The following is a 19,266-nucleotide window of genomic DNA, read 5'->3' on the forward strand; positions in this document are numbered from 1 at the left end:
AGCGGGCTGGCAGGATCGTAAAAGACCCCTCTCATCCTGGACACTGCCTTTTTAGCCTCCTCCTGTCAGGGCGACGCTTTAGGACACTGCGAACCAAAACCACTCGCCACAAAGACAGCTTCTTCCCCCAAGCTGTCACTCTTATGAAAACCTGACTCCAGACTACTCAAGGACACTGTACAACCACATAAACTGTCCAACTGGAATTACTGCTGCTGCATTTTTTTTTTTGTCTTGTTATTCAATCTATTTCCTTATTCAGTTATGTTTATTTATTCATACAGCTACCTTACACTTACCTTCTTTTATATTATTTATCCTTCTACCTTGCTAGTTTGCACGAGAGCACAAGTAACCGAAGTCAAATTCCCTGTACATGCACTGTACTTGGCAAATAAAGTGATTCTGATTCTGATTCAAAAAGTGGAAAGATTTCATGTAATCCATGGACACCAGTGAAGATCACAAATCATTGAAGAAAAAAGGTTCAGAGCACTGTCTAGTGGGTCTAGATGACCCAACTCCCAACGTTAAAGTGCCTAGGATAGCACAAGGATTACGCAGGAACCTGGATCCAAACTGTACGACTGAATATCCCAAAAAAACGTGAATGCTCTAAATAATGAGTTATCCAGACAAAACTGGAACTCTGTGTACAGAAGAAATATGTGGATATCCCTTATAAATGTTTTTTTTTAGAAATATTTAGCTCACTTTACAATAAGAACTGTCCAATTTATAAATTCAAGAACAAATTTGCCAAATGCCCTTGGTTAACCACCGGTCTACAAAACGCTTGTATAAAGTAAAATAACTTCTATAAAAAAATCTTAAAACAGAGGACAATAGAAACTGAACAAAGATATAAGTCATATAAAAATAAACTAACTGAAATAACACGGTACAGTAAAAAAATATACTTCAATAATCTACTGATTGAAAATAAATACAACGTAAAGCGAGTTTGGGAAATATTAAATAACATTAAAAATGGGACAAAAAAGCGAACAAATCCAGATTACTTTACAGATGAGAAGGGTCAAAGCTATGACATCAATGTAGCAGCAAACGACCTCAATAACTATTTTGTAAACGTGGGTCCAGAGTTGGGAACATAACTTCCAAAATGCAAAACCAGCAAAGACAATAATCCACCTATTGTAAGGATCCCACAATCAATCTTTCTCTCTGATGTGAACGAAAATGAGCTGACATCAATTGTGAATAAATTCAAGAGTTAAAAACTCAAAAGATTGTGAGGATATAGATATGCAGGTGGGGAAAAAGGTCATTAATAGTATATCTAACCCTCTAACATACATATGTTACTTATCATTACGAACTGGGAGATTCCCAAACCAAATGAAAATTGCAAAACTGATTCCTATCTATAAGAGTGGAGACAAACACCAATTTACAAACTTAAGACCTGTTTCTCTTCTTCCACAATTCTCAAAAACTTTGGAAAAAAATATTCAATGATAAATTAGTTTTTATTTATTGATAAACGTAACATTGTAACCCTTTTGCTATCCTAGGCTCTTTAACATTGGGAGTTGGGTCATCTAGACCCACTAGACAGTGCTCTGAACCTTTTTTCTTCAATGATTTGTGATCTTCACTGGTGTCCATGGATTACATTAAATCTTTCCACCTTTGTCATTGTAAGGAGAACACGTCAATGGAAGGGGGGGGTCATCTAAGATAGCACAAGGGTTAAATAAAAAACCAATATGGTTTTAGTGGAAACAGATCAACCTCATTGGCTAGATTTGGTGCTGCGGAGGAAATCACAAATGCTCTGGACAAAAAGAAATATGCAGCTGGAATTTTCATTGACTTAAAAAAAGCATTTGACTCTTAATCATGACATCTTACTTGACAAACTGGAAGCTATCTAACGGGAAGAAAACAATTTGTCAAGATTGATGAATTTACATCAGAAACCATAGAGACAAGTTGTGGTGTCCCACAAGGATCAATTCTGGGCCCGCTGCTATTCAATATATACATAAATGATATATTCAATGTTTCAAAGCTTATGAAACTCGTATTATTTGCTGATGACACAAATATATTCTATTCTACAGACAATCATAGGGAACTTATCAATGTGGTGAACACAGAGTTAAACAAAACAAAATCATGGATGGATTCTAACAAATAATGTTTGAACCTAGATAAAACCAAAGTCATGTTTTTTGGTAACCACAACGCCAATACCGAGCTCTCAATTGAAATAAATAATGTCCAAATTGAAAGTGTTGCAAAAATCCAATTCTTAGGGGTTGTTATTGATGACAAACTAAATTGAAAGCTTCAAATCAGACACAAACTAAAGTCTCAAAAAGTGTTTCAATCATGAATAAATGTAAACATATATTATAATACAACAGTAGATATTTATTGTACTGCTCTTTAATATTACCATATTTCACCTACTGCAGAGACATTTGGGGGAAAAATTAGAAGAGTTCACTACATCCTCTCTTTTTACTTCAAAAACCAGCCGTCAGAATTGTACATAAAGCTAGATATCTTGATCATACAAAGAAATTACTTGATCAATCTAGACTTTTAAAACTGTATGACTGTGGATTTTTACACTGCGCAACTTTTATAGTCAGTGGGATATCGTTACCATTCAATATCCAAAAATAGTTCTTAGAAAATGAAGGAGGCTACAGACTGAGGGGATGGAGGAACTTCAAGATCAAACTGATAAGAACCACAAAGAAAAGTTTCTGTGTGTCAGTGTGTGGCACTAAACTCTGGAACGGGTTCAGTGATGAGCTCAGACAATGTTCAAATATCCAAATATTCAAGAAAATGTAGAAAGAAACTCTGATTTCAGGATATGAAGATAATAGGAGTTAAGGATCAACCGGTGTTTGAATAATTCCAAATTATTTTCAAAAATGTGTAAACTTGATTGTGTTGAAAGAATCAAAGCTCTTCTAATTACAACCAATGAGTGTTACATTGTAATGTGCAATAAGGATTACTGAAATGTTTAAATTACAATCAATAAGCTATTGATTTTCTTTACTTGATTTGCAATGTGTAGCAATGATTACTGGTTTATTGTGATCATGTGTTCTAATGATAATCAATGATTATTACATAATGGACACTGTTACTGTTTATTCAAATCGTGAATGAAAGTTTTCTGAAGATAATCAATCATTACTAGGCACTGGATTTTGTTGAAAAGAATCTGATCAGAACCGGATTACAAAAACTGTAAAACTATAAAATGACTGAATTCAGTTGGGGTGGGATTATATAAACTCGCTTCTTCCTGCTCCTTTCAAGCAATAAATCAAGCTCTATTTGATTTTAATTAATGATCACTGTATTGAATTAAGCAAATGGGATTTAAGTTACGTTTTTGTTTTGTTTTATTTACTGTCTTTTTAAACTATGCATTTCATCATTTCTATAATGAGTTTGATAAATATGTGTAAATTCTTTATTGTTTTGACTACAATGCTTGAAATAAATCAATAAAAAAAATCAATATCACCAAGATTGCTCGCCCTTTTTAATGCATGGCTAATGTTTGCTTGGGGTTGTGAGGGGCTATAAGCTAGCGGGAGGGAGTGTAGACAAAGGGAAATAAGCAGAGGCTTCCGCAGCGCCAACAGTCCCACCCACAACTCAGGCATGAATTTCTAAACTCCTGCAGAAACTGTCTTGGAAAAAAAACATTTGTTTCCCTTTAAAACAGAATAATCATAATTAAAAGACCACTGGGAATGCTTTGAAAATAGATGAAAAGATGATCAGAGTGGGACTTTATCAACTCACTTTAACTGTTAAGCATGGCAGTGGAGAGGTACTAATGTGGGCTTGTTTTGCAGCCAGTTTAACCCTTGTGCTATCTTAGATTACCCCCCCCTTACATGGACGTGTTCTCCCTACCATGACAAAGGTGGATAAAGGTGGAAAGATTTCATATAATCCATGGACACCAGTGAAGATCACAAATCATTGAAGAAAAAAGGTTCAGAGCACTGTCTAGTGGGTCTAGATGACCCAACTCCCAATGGTAAAGTGCCTAGGATAGCACAAGGGTTAAAAAACAACAACAAACCATTGTGATTTGAGTCATTTCGTGAAGAAGAAGAATGAGTAACTTTTAGAAAATCAACTCAGATCTTTCAAACATGTGTTTGCTCCTTATCCAATCATGGTGCATACATCAAGAGAAGGCGGAGTTTAACCAACTGCAATTGACCGACAAAATACACATTTTTATGCAGTGAATATTTCAACTCCATTGTAAACATGAATGCAGCCAAAACTGAAAGAGAAGAAAAACGTTAAGCTTTTAGCTTCCAGCAAACTAAATTAGTGGCAGAATAATTCAGGTAGCAGCCTTGGTTCTCTTTTGTGAAGGAGCGGCACGCTGCAATTACTCTGCAAATCAAAACCAACAGTATCCATCTTAAATAATCATTGTGTCATTTCTTATTGGTTCAGACGGATGCTTCTCTGCACACGCTGTTTTGTTGATCCAAAAGGTTGGAGGACATCAGCAGACACGTGTGAAAACATGGTGTGAGAAGCTGCTGCTGCATCAGGAGCGAGCTGCTAGACGGATTCTTTCATTAACTGAAGTGTTGCACCAAATTCTGCTAATGAGCCTGTGCCTCACATGTGTAAAGCGGCTTCATCTGTCCCCGCTGCACAGGATGCCCCCAGACCCCTCTGTCAGCAGCAGTTGAAGAAGACTGTGAAGCAGTTGCTTCACCGTCTTCTTCAACCTGCGAGGAAGGTTCCAGACTCATTTTCCCCAGAATCTCCGCACACCTGATGGTCTCTCTGAGCTGATCGGTCCTGCTGAGGGGCCTTTCATCAGGTTAACAGCTCACATGGTCAAAAGTTTCAAGATCCAAACACCAAAGAACGCAGAAAGCTTGAAAAAAAAATTTCTTTTGTGTTCATCCATTAAACATCTAGACAATAAAGCCTGAAAGTGATGTTGCATGTCCTCTAGAGAAACATGGATTCACACAGCTTGTGCAAACCAAACAGGAGCAACATGGGTGGATGTGTGCATTATCCCATCGGAGTGCTGCTTCATTAAAGTCCTTAGAAACGTAATGCCAGGGGTTGGAGCAGGGCTACAGGGGGGCAATGGTTTTCCCCCGCCATGAGCATCATGGATGCTGACACACATTGCAGAGGGCACATAAAGGCATTCTCATGGAGAAAGTGTGTGTTTGTGTGTGGGGGGGGGCTGCAATAGGCTTTCCCTCCTCCATCATTTGTTGCTGCAGTTTGGAGCGCTCGGTGGTTTGGCTGGTGGAGGCGCACAGTGCAGCAGAAGAGGGACTGCTGTCCTTTCTGCAGAGAGAACACGTGTGCTGCACCGACAGTACAGACCTGACATTTTAGGAAAGCACATTTAGATTCTTGACCCGTCAGTCTTGTCAAATTTCCCTTTTTTTTGTTGTAGTTGCTTAATATATTTAAAAATAATGCCTGTTTAAGGAAAATGTAGCAATTATAAAGTTCATAGAAATGAAGAGACGTCTAAAAAGAAGGGATGAGGATTAATCCTTTCATTCAGTCTCAGCTGATACTAAAGTGTGGAAGCACTGCTGTATAACAAGACTGCCATCTGATGGCCAGAGAGGGAACAGCACCACAAACGCAGCGGAATCTGGCACAGTCGCTAAAAAAGGAGTTTTTCTCAGTCGGCTGCATTTATCTTATAGGTCGAGCACAATCCCAGCGAGTCCGTTCCTCTTTCTGTATAATGAAGGACTGTGATGGTGCTTTATCACTTGAACATCCTCATCCCCAACATTAGCTCAGATATAATGAGGGTTACTCAGAGGACGGGGCCCCTCTCTGCAGTATGATAAAAAACCCTGGAGTGCACCGGTGACATGGCATCGGTCATTAGCCCGGCTCGCTTTGCCCTTTCATGTATTTCTAAATAAGTGCCTTCCTGTGGGTTTAACAGACCACCTAATCTGCCTACTTAGAAGAGTGGGAATGCAGACGGGGGAGTTTCAGGCAGGTAAATGTGCTTATCTGTGAGGCTGTGACATGTTCAGCCTCTCAGGTGGAAATGCTGCCACAGGCTCCCAGCCTTGGCCAGCTTCACTGCTCATATAAATTATGGGGGATTAGTGTATTTTATGTGGAGTATGAGGTGAATGTGGAGCAGTGGCTTCCGCAGAGGTCTCAGTTGTAAATCCCTGTTGTATTTCTCCCAACACCTTCCTCTAAAGGTTAACGCTGATTTAAGGATTCACCTGCTGTTGGCCCTGTTTGATCAATACTTGTAAATATACAGTGCAGGGCCAGAGAGGTGACAGCTCTTATCTCTGTAGCAGCAAAGATGAACAGGAAGGAGCTACAATGGAGGATTGATTAGAAGACGTGAGGGATTCTTAAACATCCAAACCAAATAGACCAGGTGATGGTGGAAAAGATTAAACTAAATAGAGGCATTCTAGCTCGTCTGGCGCCCCCAGCCGTGCCTCCACTCATCTGGATGAAGCCCATCTGCTGGACTATTTGAACATGTAGTTGTAGGGTTAGATAAGCTAATTCTTCTCTAAGAGTTCTGGAACATCACGTGTCCATCCTGCATGGGGGAGGATCCCTCCTTCATGTGGACACCCCTGAGGTTTCTCCTTTTTTTCCCGGAATCCGTTCATTTTTAGGAGTTTTTCCTTGCCGGAGGAAGGTTTAAGGAGGGTCTAAGGGCAGGGATGCCCAGTTTAGTTTAGTTTAGCCATTACCTATTGAATTCTATGGCTATGTCCAAATTCCCACCCTAACTACTAAAAAACTATAGTGTGGATTTTAGAAGCAATTCAGACACCATGCTACTTTTTTTTTTTTTAACGGCAGATAAGACGTCATCAATTTCACAAAGCTAAAATCTGATTGACATGAGCGTTTTGCTGCGATTATTCATGACTCCACTGTCTTCTGAAGATAAATGCCATTGATGGTTTATTTAACCCTTGTTCTATCCTAGGCACTTTAACGTTGGGAGTTGGGTCATCTAGACCCACTAGACAGTACTCTGAACCTTTTTTCTTCAATGATTTGTGATCTTCACCTTTGTCATGGTAGGGAGAACACGTCAATGGAAGGGTGGGTCATCTAAGATAGCACAAGGGTTAAAAAAAATAAAAATACATTTTGTTCCAACGCAATGCATTGTGGTCAATATTCGCCGATATAGTGAGCATCGATGCACAGGTTTTTCGTAGGGACTTCTGGGAAATTTCTAGGACACTGGATTTGGGAATTGTGGATTCAGACGGCTCTACAAAATGACAAACGCACTAAATAGTGAGGAATTTGGACACAACCTAAGACTTCATGTTCTTTATGTTTATTACAGGTACCGCCGGTATGAAGCCCATTGAGACGACTTTTGTTGTAAATATTGCGCTATAGCAATAAAATTGAATTGAATCTAAAATCCTGCAAGAACCACCAGAGAACTTTCAGAATAAAGGAGAAAAAGTCACTTTATACTCACATTTGAGTCATGCAAATAACCCCAATAGGAATACAGCAGGACTTTGTCTGCCCTCCCTGAGGCAACGCATGCTCGCGTTTTCCACATTTAACTGCAGAGGAGCGTCACGCCATAAATCTGTGGCAATGTGGTCTTTTTGCGTAACACTAAGGAACGGCAGCTCTACCTTTCCACTTGAAAAGCACTTTTAAAAGTGATGTACGGCGAGTTCTTCGCCTGGCGATGAAGTCGACCCTGCCTCCACCGTGTGAAATGACTTTCTCTGATGCAACCACCCCAGGGGTTCCACTGTGAGAGCCCCGGTTGGGGCCTCATCTTAAGGATAATGTTACAGTGCTGATGTGTAACTGAAGGTTGGGAGGTTAATACGAGTGGAGGTAGGATATCACGAGGAAGGGGCTGGTGGTGCTCTTCCTGCTGGCAGAGGAGGAATCAGCGCTGCACCGCAGCTGGGCCGGCTGAACTGGGTCACAGATTGGCCCAAAGGAACCAGGAAACGAAATGGTGACATTTCACACCACAGCTTCCTGGACAGAAACAATGACGCTGTCATTTCCTACATTCACCAGCAGAGGGACAATTGGAGCGTTGAGACAGGAGGTGAGGAGGATTTTTAGCATTTAGGACCCTAAATAATAAGCAGTGATTACAAAGTAAAGGCATTTTTATTTGGCAGCACTTGAGCTGCTCAGACACAGGAGCATTTCACAGTAAAAGGTGATCAAACTGGACAAGACATAAAGGTATGGCAGTGGTGCAAACGTCGGATTCCCTCTCACTCCCACAGTTATGAAGCAAAGCTTTGCTCGACTCACATTCCTGAAAAACAAACACTGAATAAAATGTTCACACTGCAAATCCCCAGACCAGGACTTGCAGTAGAACTGGCACAGGATCTGCTTTAGAATCTCCAGTGAAGCCCCTCCTCTGGGCCTGTAGTGCACTTCATTTAAGAAAAGGAAGAGTTGTATATGAGAAGTCATTGGCCGTGAGGCAGGGCTAGGGTGGCCGGTGCGATTGTCGGCAGCTGTTGCAGCGCAGAGCGCGAGCAGATGAGATGACCGGAGCGATCGCCACAGTTGACCACGAGCGTCAGCTCGCCTTCAGTTCCAGACGTCACATCAGGGCCCAGAGATCCACTGGGAGCTTCATCCACAGGGAATTTAAGTCTCAGTGCCCAAATATTGGTCCTCACAGCTTTCAGCTGCGCTTCCATGAACAACCTGGTCCCAGCAAAATCTGTCTGACTGCACAGAATGGATGCCATGGCAAAGAATGGACACGTAAGGGTTGAAATGAAAGCTCAACAGCTGAAGAAGGTCACATGACTCTTAACATGAAGGAGCAGCAGATTGGTGACGAGGCTCCCGAATGAAAACCGGATGGATTGGGAGTTAGGATGAAAAAGGAAACGAAGGGCTGTGTTTACTGAACAAGCACAGCAGGTCAGAGGAAAGCGTAGAGCGGCGGTTTTGGTCTGTCAGTGTGAGCCTTCAGGCACTGCAGTCACGGTCCGTCTCCCAACAGGCCCTTTAAAATGGCAACAGGTTAAAGTGATGTTTTTCTAGACGATCATTTTTAACATGAGTGTTTCATGGAAAGCCGAATGCTAGTCATTTCAGGCTGCAGTCTGACATGTGCTCCAGTTTCCAGCGTCACAGTTTGATGGTGGATCCGTCCCGCCCATCGTGTGTTTACAGTAAACAGCACAGAGCTGGAAAACGCCTCTTTCTCTTGTTGTTCTTCCCGTTTCCGTTGGTCTGATTGTTTTTGGACATTTTCTTGCCTCGTACCTCTCGCATCAGGTCAAAGAACACCTGCAGACAAACAAAAACTGAAGTTCAGAGCCGTGTCAAACCTGCAGAGGCAGTGGAGGGCTTTCATCCATGTTTCTGGGTTTCAGTGTCTCACAGAGAAAAATGATTGGTCTCCTTCTGTAGCACAACAAACCACAAAAGGACATGAATGAGTTAAAACTACAAATAACAATTACAATTTTATTTATAAAGCCTAGTATTATAAGTTCTTCGTACTATATAATAACCATGAAATAATGAACACGAAGTCATAGAATTCAATAGGTAATTGCTCAACTAAATGAAACAGACTAAGACTATCCCTGCCCTTAGAAAAACTCAAAAGAAAAAAAGAAAACCTCAGGGATGTCCACATGACGGAGGGATCCTCCCCCAAGACAGTCAGGCGATGGACCAGAACTCTTAGAGAAGAATTAACTTATCTAACACTACAACTACATGTTTGAATAGTCCAGCAGATGGGCTTCATCCAGATGGAGTTGGGGGCGCGAGACGAGGTCCACGGCCAAGGACGGGGCGGGAGCAGAGACCAGACGATGAATGCTCTGCAGCCTCCAAGCAGCAGCTGATGTCATCGAAAGCGGCCTTGAACGTCAAAGGCCTCTGGTTCTACTGTTGGTCATTCTTGATGAACATGACCAACAATTTTGCAGATGGTAGAGGAAAGCAGAGTTTTTATTATTCATTATTAATAATAATAATAATAGTGGATTGGATTTATCGGCGCTTTTCCAAACACTTGAAGCGCTTACAGTGTGTCAAGCTACTGATGTAGCCACAGCTGCCCTGGGGAAGCTGTTATTATAAATATAAGGTTCATTCTGGTTTATTATCTATATCCACCCCATCTAAAGAAGGGGTGGGCAAGCTACGGCCTTTGGACCGGCTCCGGCCCGCCTCCATGTTTGGCACGGCCTGAACAGAAGACATAATAGTATCATTTTGCCTAACTTTTATTCTTTGAAAACCACGTTTTTTATTTTATATTATAAAGTGGTTTTTTTTGCTGTATTGAAAGGATTATGAATGAAACTGTCTTCATAGACGACTTTCCAACTCCTTCAGGGTACCAAAGAGCTTCACAGTAAAAGTTTGAAATCAGACGCATCAAGGAAGAAAACAGTTCTGCGGCCCTCACAAGAAAACGTTTGGGGCCCCCGCTCTAGCATCCATGTGGTGTTGGAAGATTTGCTGTTGTTCATTCTTCCAATCATTCAAACAGCACATGAACGCAGCGTTTCTCACACGAAGTTCATCAACTGGCTCTAAAATGAGAACAAAGGCCACAGTTTTGAAATAAAACCTTAAAAAATGTTTTGTTTTCAATTGATTAATTATTAAAAACAAAAACAAAAAATTGTTTTTAAGTTTCAATCCAAATGTTTTCAGCCACATTTCATGTTTTTTCCTCTTTCTCTAATAAGGTGGATTACCAAAACACTCCACGCCTTTCTCCTGGTTCGACCCTTCTATCGGATATTAGACCCCTTTGTGACCCCCGAGTGGAAATGTTTGCCCACCCCCGATCTAAAGCTTTGTTCCAACTGGTGGAAATGGACTGTCTGCAGGATCAAAACTGGGCACATCTGTACGGCTCATGCAGGTGACCCACAGGAAATACCAAGGTGCTAAACAGCTCTATAGTGTAACTGAATCTGTACAGAGAAAATGTCTTTCCAAGACTTTAAGGGACTTCCACCAGGCCGACAAGCTGAATTTTGAATTTGTTGCAGGTCCGCTGATGTAAAACTAACAGTCAGTGTATAAAAAAAAACAGATTATATAAATATCTGCCCATGTTAATATGATTGTGCATTCCTAATGTAAAGTGGGAGGATATTCTTTCTATCTGCAGCTCATTCACAAGCTCACTTTGCGGTTTTCCTTTTTGCAGGACATTAATGACCCGTACCTTTAGATTACACAGGTCAAAGAACACGCTTTGTAGAAAGAATCCCTCCAGAAGGGTTTGCAAAGACTCGAGGGTAGTTTTATCATAGATATGTATTTCTTTGTCCTAAAGTTTGGGGGGCTGGTTCTAAAGCAGGACACCTTTGCGCCGTTCTGAACACGGTGGAGTGTGCGTGGCCGTACCTTGTCAACATTGGCTCGGGTTTTGGCAGACGTCTCCACGTACTGGGCTCCCCACTCCTCTGCCTTCCGACGCGCCTCCTCCACAGACACATGTCTGCGTTCCTCCAAGTCAGACTTGTTCCCCACCAGCAGCAGAGGAATTTTGTCCTCGTCCGCCTTCACCCGCAGGATCTGCTCCCTGCCAACACAGAGCGTATCGTCTGATTCTCGGGCATTTTCACACCACAGATGCAACAGGAATCCTGAAAACCGGCAGAGCTGCTGTCAAACATGGTTTCATTTAGGCTGCTGAACCCACAATTCCAATTTACAGCTCAGGAAGGGATGAATAAGAGCTTCTAGATTCCCAGTGTCCCAAGAGTTAAGAGTGCACCGTTTGACAGGTGGAGATGATTCCCGTAATGCTATCATCACTAGAGATGGGTTAAAGATTGTATCAACACTGCTCCTCTTATCCATACTGCTTCTCGATAAGAAACCTCTTGGATCTTCATTTCCATAAATGATTTATTTTCTGCAACATTTAAAAAGTCATCTTTTAGCAGCTGCAGGAGGTGGAGCCGCCGTACCTGAACTCATCGGTGGCTGTGAAGGACTCTTGTTCTGTGATCGAGAACACCAACAAGAACCCCTCCCCACTGCGGAAGTAATTGTCCCGTATGGCGGCATAGTCCTCCTGGCCCGCTGTGTCCAGGATGTCGATCTGGACTTCGTCTCCGTCCAGGACCACCTTTTTCCTGTAGCTGTCCGCTTTGGTGGGCTCGTAGTCTTCCACAAACTGCAAATGGAAAGATTTCACATTTGTTATTTGTATCCCTTGTTTCCTGTAAATGATGTGATGTTCTGGACGAGACGTTGGATGGAAAAAAGGAAAAGAAATCTATTCAATCCATTTCCTGAACAGGTATTTTTAAATAAATAAATAATCAAAATAAATCATAATAAATAAATAAATAATAATCATAATAAATAAATAATCATATTATAGTTATTAATAATAAAGGAACTTCCCCCTCTGTTTTAGAAAGCACCGCTCTACTGAGTTTTGGAAGAAGGATGTAAAACAGGATGGACTCACCTCATCGTACATGAACTGCAGGGTGAGGGCAGACTTCCCCACACCTCCACTTCCCACCATTATCACCTTGTGCAGAGCCAGAGAGCTCTGGCTTTTCCCTTTATTGGCTGCCATGGTGCGATGCTGCTGTCTGTTTTACACGCCGACACGTGCACACCATCAGAGACGACCTGCGAATGACAAAAGAGGAAGCGTCACCATCTCCAGTAAATAACCTCCATAAGGAGGAAACACGAGTGCAGGGACAGATGGCGGTTGTTACTTAGCAGCGCTCTCTGTGACCGTAACCAACCGTGCCAAGGCTCTAGGCTGCACTCCAACAAATCTCAGATCATAACCCCCCCACCATCCCATTAAAGTGCCAAATTGCCTACTCGCCATTCCAGAAACTTTAAGTTCACTATCAAAAGGTCATCGCAACTGATCAGAAGTAATGAAGCCATCGTTCCCGACAGCAAGGCAGGATTTACAAAGGTGTTAAACAGGGATCATACACTAAACAGGTTAAAAGGAAGAGAGACTCGCGTGGCGGTCTGTCTGCTTCCCAACAGCTCTGCCCTCAGAAGATGGAAGCTCACAGTCGATTGCTTTTTGACTGACTTCAGGATCTCGTAAAGCAGTTTCTCTCTGAAGATCCAACTTTGAACGAATTGTTAAACTTGTTCCACTTCAGTTGACCCGACCATCTTAACCCTTTCCTCGTGGGAATGGACAAGAATTCAAGAGTGTCCAACAGCCGTCAAAACAAATCATCCTCCTGCCAAAAAGCCACGGGGCAAGATGGAGCAAACGAGAACAGAGCGTCAACGTTGGAGGTTTCTCTTATAAACACTCAGACTGCCTGCTGGTTTCTGCCTGAACATGGAGAAGTGGATGCAATGTACCATGGAGAAGGTACATTTCTGACCCCTCTGAAATGGTGATCCACCCATCGTGATGTTGCGTTACAAAAGGCATAAATGCAGCATAAAGAGTAATATTTGATTTGAGGAGGACAGACAAGTCCTGGTGTGAAAATAAAAAGATGCCTTTGGGTGGTGTCCATGTCTTCAGAAGAGCTCATGATCCTAGGTAGACCATCATGCCTTGGGGCCTGGACGGAGCCAGTGGGTGTGAGGCAGACACCGCATGCTTTGAGGCTCACACCTGCAGTATGCTTCATGGGACTTTCTGTGAAACTACAAGGAGCTGCATTTCCAGAAGAAAATGCAGGGTTGAATGCTGTACTGCTGAAGGAAATGAAACTTAAAGGGGAATAATAGACAAAAAAATTAAAAATAATAATAATTAAATAAAGAAATGATCAAAGTTGACCATAAATAAAGTCAAAACAGCACAAAAACAAAAAAAGATATTTTTGTGAAAAATGCCAGTGCTGGGTATCGAACCACCGAACCTTTGCACCAAGGATTCCCAATGTATTTGAGGCAGAAATCCTGGAATATTTTAATATTTTAATGGTTGAAATAGCGGCAAAAAATGGCGGAAAATACTAGAATAAAGAGAGAAATAAAGAGAAACAGGAAAACAATAAAATATTTGAAAGTGGTCTAAAAGAATGGCATTTCTAGATGACCTCACTTCATTTCTATTACATCAGTGGGTAAAGATCGTCGAATGATGCATAGCTGGTTCTTTGCAAAGGCTTTCCTTTGATTTGACACAGCTGCCCCATGCGATTGTTATTCTAAAAGACCTGACAAGTAAAGCAGAAATGAAACCATTCTGTGACATCATCACTCAGTAAAACAGAACACTTTTTAGCATGAGCTCCAAATTTCAGGGCAAGCTGACTATAAAAATGCTGTTTCCCACTTTGGCATAAAATCTCCTCATGAACACGTTTGATGGTCATCTTCCTGGTTTGAACAGACGCCGCTCTGTTCTGTCTTTTCTATCATTTTTACTCATAAGCAGAAGTTATTTCTGTTCTCCTGTGAATAAAAGACAGGCTCTGGATTTTTCATTCTTTCCGTTTTCCTTTTTATTCGCATTTTGAAAACCTGCCCAACATTTGTTGGATTTTGGGCTTTTTGGAAACCCTGGTGTGAAAATGATTCCAGTTTTTCCATCAACAAGAGCTCCTCCGAATGTTTAAAAGAGCTGCTGGCATCATGGGTCCACTCTCTCTAAACAGGAAGTGCGGGCTCTTCCTGTCATTGTTGAGCGCCACCGCGCTGGCAAAAGGACACCCCCGCAAACACACACACACAGCTACGCAGCTGATGGGGGGAAACCCGACTTTTGTGTGTCACCGTTTCAATAATTCACATATAGCCTACTTCCCCAAACCTGAGCAATGACAAATACTACAGAGGAAGATGAATTCATGAACAACAAGAGAGAAATAGTTCAAAACAAATTCAGACACAGCAGGACACGTCCTGTAAAGATAATGGCGACCCGGATTGCATTGCACCAAAAACGAGGAATGAATATTACCGCATGTCCCACATATGAGGCCGAACTCCGCTTGGTCTTTCTAGGAAGGGAGGGGTCCATCAGACCACTTTGGCTGCTAAGCCGTTGACAGGAATGTCTTCAGACTGGCTTTCATTGGTGGTTCTGAACTCAGACGTCCTCATGTAACATTTCTTTAGGGATTAAATGCAGCAGAGCACCAACTCTAGTTATTGCAAAAACTATTGTTGACATTTCTGGGCAGAGTAACTACGTCTTCACACCACAACCTGTATACAGACCAACATTTGCAGGGTATATCCCAACACATCTATAGTGAACCCCAACGGATCAAATGAATAGCAGAACTTCTGCCTGCACTTTTTTGGACTCTTCACGTTGACAGAGACCTGTTGCTTTTCCTGAACATTGCGAGTTGGGCTGAAGGATCCTCACAAACAGCAAGAGGGTGTCCGTGACCACCAACATGCAAGTGTATGTTTTTAAAGCAGCAGACATTTGCAGTCATACCACAGAGGCACACATCTTCCAGTTTCCTTTTTCAAGTTCAAGGTAAGGCTGAGGGGATTTGGAAAATTCCCAGCTGCACATCAGAACAGTCCTATTCACTTTCCATCCAACAATATTGTTTCTCTGAACGTGTGAAGAAGAAAGAATGCATCCTTCTGCTGAGTGTGGCTTAAACAATAAACCACAAACGTGGTTGAATCAACTCAGCCATGCGGTAAATTTAAAACTAAGACTTCTGTGGCACAAGACTGGGATATGAGACTCTCTGCGGTTTGTTTATCGCAACACAACAAACAATACATAATTTAACAGCAAATCCCTCCCGGGGCCGAGCAGAAATGTGTTTGGTCTTTGGGATCCAGCATCTACAACAGCCACAGCCTATGGAGATCAGGAAACGATTTACTATTCTTAAGAGGACGCCACGCAGCAGCAAAGAAAACATTTTCAAAAAGCATCGCACGACGAATACTAACAAGCCCCGGCAGCAGCAGCACACAGAGACGCCTTTGACTAAACTGGGCAATGAGACCTAAACCCCGTTTGTTCAAATCCCTCAACTTCAGCATCAGATGTGTTTGGTGTGGGGGGGGGTCAGGATTCAGAATGTGTGCAGAAATGGCTTCTGCGTTCACATCAGACAGCTGGCTCTCCCTCTGAAGCCGAACAGGACCGTGGTGTCCAAACACATCTGCCTCAGCAATCAAGGATCCAGAACAAGCAGGGAGGCGCTCGCGTTTCAGCATCGGGTTGGACACAAACCTTTTGACTTCTGCTAGGAGAATCGCTCCGTTCACTAACTGACAGGACAGAAGCTGCATTCCTTCTTTATCAGGGTTGTGTCCGAATTCCTTCACTACTCCCTACATAGTGCCCTGTATAGTGCCGTCGACATTTTGTGGTGCTGTCCGAATGCGATTCCAAAATGCCCTAAAAATTTCCCAGAAGTCTCTGCGAAAAACTAGTGTGCATCAATGCTCACTAGATTGGCGAATATAGACCACAATCCATTGCGTTGGAACAATTTACGCCCAAAAATGTAGTTAAATGTATTTTTTTAATAAACCATTTTTATCTTCAGAAAACAGTGGATTGATAAATTGCTCATATTAATACAATTTTAACAATGTGAATTTGATGACGTCATATCCGCCGTTTAAAAAAAAAAGAAAAGTAGTGAGCATGGTGTCCGAATTGCTTTTAAAATTCACGGCACTAGATTCTGCTGCACTATAAAGTTTTTTAGCAGTTAGGGGTTAGGGTGGGAATTGGGACAGAGCCTAGGTCCTGCAATGCCTTCAGTTAACCAGTCAGCAAACGCGAACAACGCTCCAGAGGAAACATTTTCTATTTGGGCCTGAAAGACCTGAGAGGGCTGAAGGTCAACTTCTGTGTTTACAGCTAAACACTGGTGTCTATTTATAAAATACTAGGATAGCGGGTTGTTTCGTGAAAGCTAACCTTTCCGTTTTTGCCATCAGTGCGTGAGAAACATCAGTGTTTTCAACGCTGTCCTTGACTGGAGCACCAAACAGCATCTTCAGAGAGCCGGTGTGTGAACATGTCAGTAAAAGGGTAGAAGGAGTGAGGAACTGTGGGAAGATGAAGATGTTATGGCTCAAAGTTTCAACGTTTCTCAGCTGGACTAGATATTTCCAACTGATGTCTGAGAAGTAAAGACCTGAAAACGACTTTTAACATTCTCATTCTTGCAGTAAAAATATTTAAAATTAGATTTGAAAAACTGGATTATATAATTTTTCTGCTTATGTGTAATAAGTTTTCTTTATCCACGACAAAACTTCTTGCCAGATGATTCTTTAGAAACACAAATACACACTAAATACTTTTTTTTCAATGATTTAGAGCTTCTTCAAAAAAAAAAATTAAAGATGATTACGTTTTATACAAAAAGCTTAAAATCAAGCAAAAGAGATGAAGGCGATAAAAATCGAAAAGCTTTGAAAAGTTAAATTAACACAATAAAACACATTATTGCTGACCTGTGGCGAGGACTGCAGAGTGGATCCAGAAAAAATGATTCTTATCTTTTTACAATCTGGTTACATCTGACGATTGGAAATAAAACAAGATGATTAGAAATATGACCAAATGCAACATGAGCCTTTGAAACTACTTGCTAATTGAGATGATCTACATGCAAAGTGTTTTGCATTAGTTGTTTTTCTAATTGAAAAAAGTTAGTTACACTAAAGTATAGTCTTCTGTGATGGGCATGTGTCAAAAACAGTTCAAAGTATCTTTAAGGTTTTGCAAAGGGACTGGAAAAAAGCTGAGTAAGGTCCTGGTTTTCCTGACTCTGCTGGGAATGTGCTGGGATCAGCATTGTCTGAAGGAGTCGTTTATGACGAAGGGGAGGGGGGCACGGGGGCGTCCGTGTGCAATTGAACACTGGCAGTTCATATCCCTGCTGGAACATTTAAAATACATTTTAAGGGATTCCTATTGATGGGAGTGTTCCTCAGACTGGGAAAGGTGTGTTTTGCTTTGCCAACAGAGTCCTTCAGTCTGACACACAACACTGTCATCTGCAAACATACAGCTCACTTTTATGTATTCGCACAGAAAATAGATTCAGCAACTTTTATTTGCATCTGATTTTCAAGTCTGCTAATAATCAAATGCATGAAAGGTGGTGGATCTAGAAAACACCTGCCGGTCGGTGTTTTTTATAGACTAGTATTGGCTTGTTATCTGACCAGAAATAGGTTTTAGTTTTGACATTCAAACGGCAACATGATGGCATGTCCTCCCATCTGAATATCATAAGCTGTTCGGTCAGAGAATATTATCCAGAACTCCCGTAAACATTAACAGACAGAAGCGGAACGACAGCAGTAAAGCTAGCGGTAGACCCGGACTTAAACCCGTTATTGCCTAGCAACGGCCGCGCAGCCAGGGAACTAACGGGAACGACTGAGCCAGTCCGCTCAAAACCACAAAACTGATGGATAACCGAACTTTAAACTAATTTATTTGAAACCAACAGACAGATGAGAACAAATAGCAATGAACACATAAAAACCTGAGTAGTTACGGCTCTGTCTGTCTCTCTGGGGCGGTCATCTCTCTGTCAGCCACCTTCCCTCCCCTTTAACATCACGCGACGCTTCTTTCTTTACATGTCCATAAACCCAGAAACACAAAGCTGCTTCACCTCTTCCAATCCGTTTGAACATGTCTTACCGAAAAAACACGTTGTACTTTCAGCCTTCAGAAGATGCTCTCCTCCCGGCTGCTTCCCTGTGACTGACAGAAGCATCGGAGCTACAAAACTGCTGCCAGCAGCAGTCCCCGCCTTCCGGAAGTCAATTCAGACCGAACGGCAGGAAGTGACGTCAGGACAGATTTCCGTTGGAGGAAAAATAACTGGACTTGCAAATACCTGAAAGGTTTTTTTCCTGGACGACAGAACAAAAACAATATACTGCAGAAATTTGAACAAAATGTTACTAAATAAAGAACCGCTTTCATGAAACTTCATATTTCCCCAAAAGTTAAAGAAACACACTTCAAAATTATGAATGATATTTATCCCTCCAAAGAATTACTTAGATTACGTTTCAACATTGATGACAACAGCTGTTCCTTCTGCCAAACTGCTGTTGAAGACATCGACCACACATTTTTCCTGTGTGGTGTTGTACAAGTGTTCTGGTTGGATGTTTGCAAATGGTTAAAAAATAAATTCCCATTCATCATGGACTTCTTTTCGAAAGAAGTAACAATCTTTGGCCTGTCACTACACAACAATGTAAATAATGTATGTATCAACACTGCGTTATGCTTAGCCAAGTTTTTTATAC

General features: G+C 41.6%; 1 protein-coding gene across 5 annotated transcripts; it reads right to left on the reverse strand.

The window, feature by feature from the left end:
• Positions 1-8,165: 8,165 nt before the first annotated feature.
• Positions 8,166-18,794, reverse strand: ralba (RAS like proto-oncogene Ba). Of its 5 annotated transcripts, none has more exons than XM_078939214.1 (7): positions 18,647-18,773; positions 17,443-17,508; positions 16,901-16,977; positions 12,509-12,678; positions 12,000-12,208; positions 11,431-11,608; positions 8,166-9,336 (listed from the first exon to the last, which is right to left on the reverse strand). In XM_078939214.1, the coding sequence occupies exons 4-7, from the start codon at positions 12,620-12,622 to the stop codon at positions 9,214-9,216; spliced, it is 624 nt and encodes a 207-aa protein (XP_078795340.1). In that variant the 5' UTR covers positions 12,623-12,678; positions 16,901-16,977; positions 17,443-17,508; positions 18,647-18,773; the 3' UTR covers positions 8,166-9,213. The 5 variants fall into 5 exon arrangements, with proteins under 5 accessions (XP_078795340.1, XP_023816482.1, XP_023816481.1 ...); XM_023960714.2 differs by having other exon boundaries at positions 16,901-17,031; XM_023960713.2 differs by lacking the exon at positions 16,901-16,977.
• Between the last annotated feature and the right edge of the window lie 472 nt (positions 18,795-19,266).

Source organism: Oryzias latipes, chromosome 21 (genome assembly GCF_053564925.1).
Source record: "Oryzias latipes strain Hd-rR chromosome 21, Olatipes_Hd-rR_3.1".
Taxonomy (NCBI): domain Eukaryota; kingdom Metazoa; phylum Chordata; class Actinopteri; order Beloniformes; family Adrianichthyidae; genus Oryzias; species Oryzias latipes.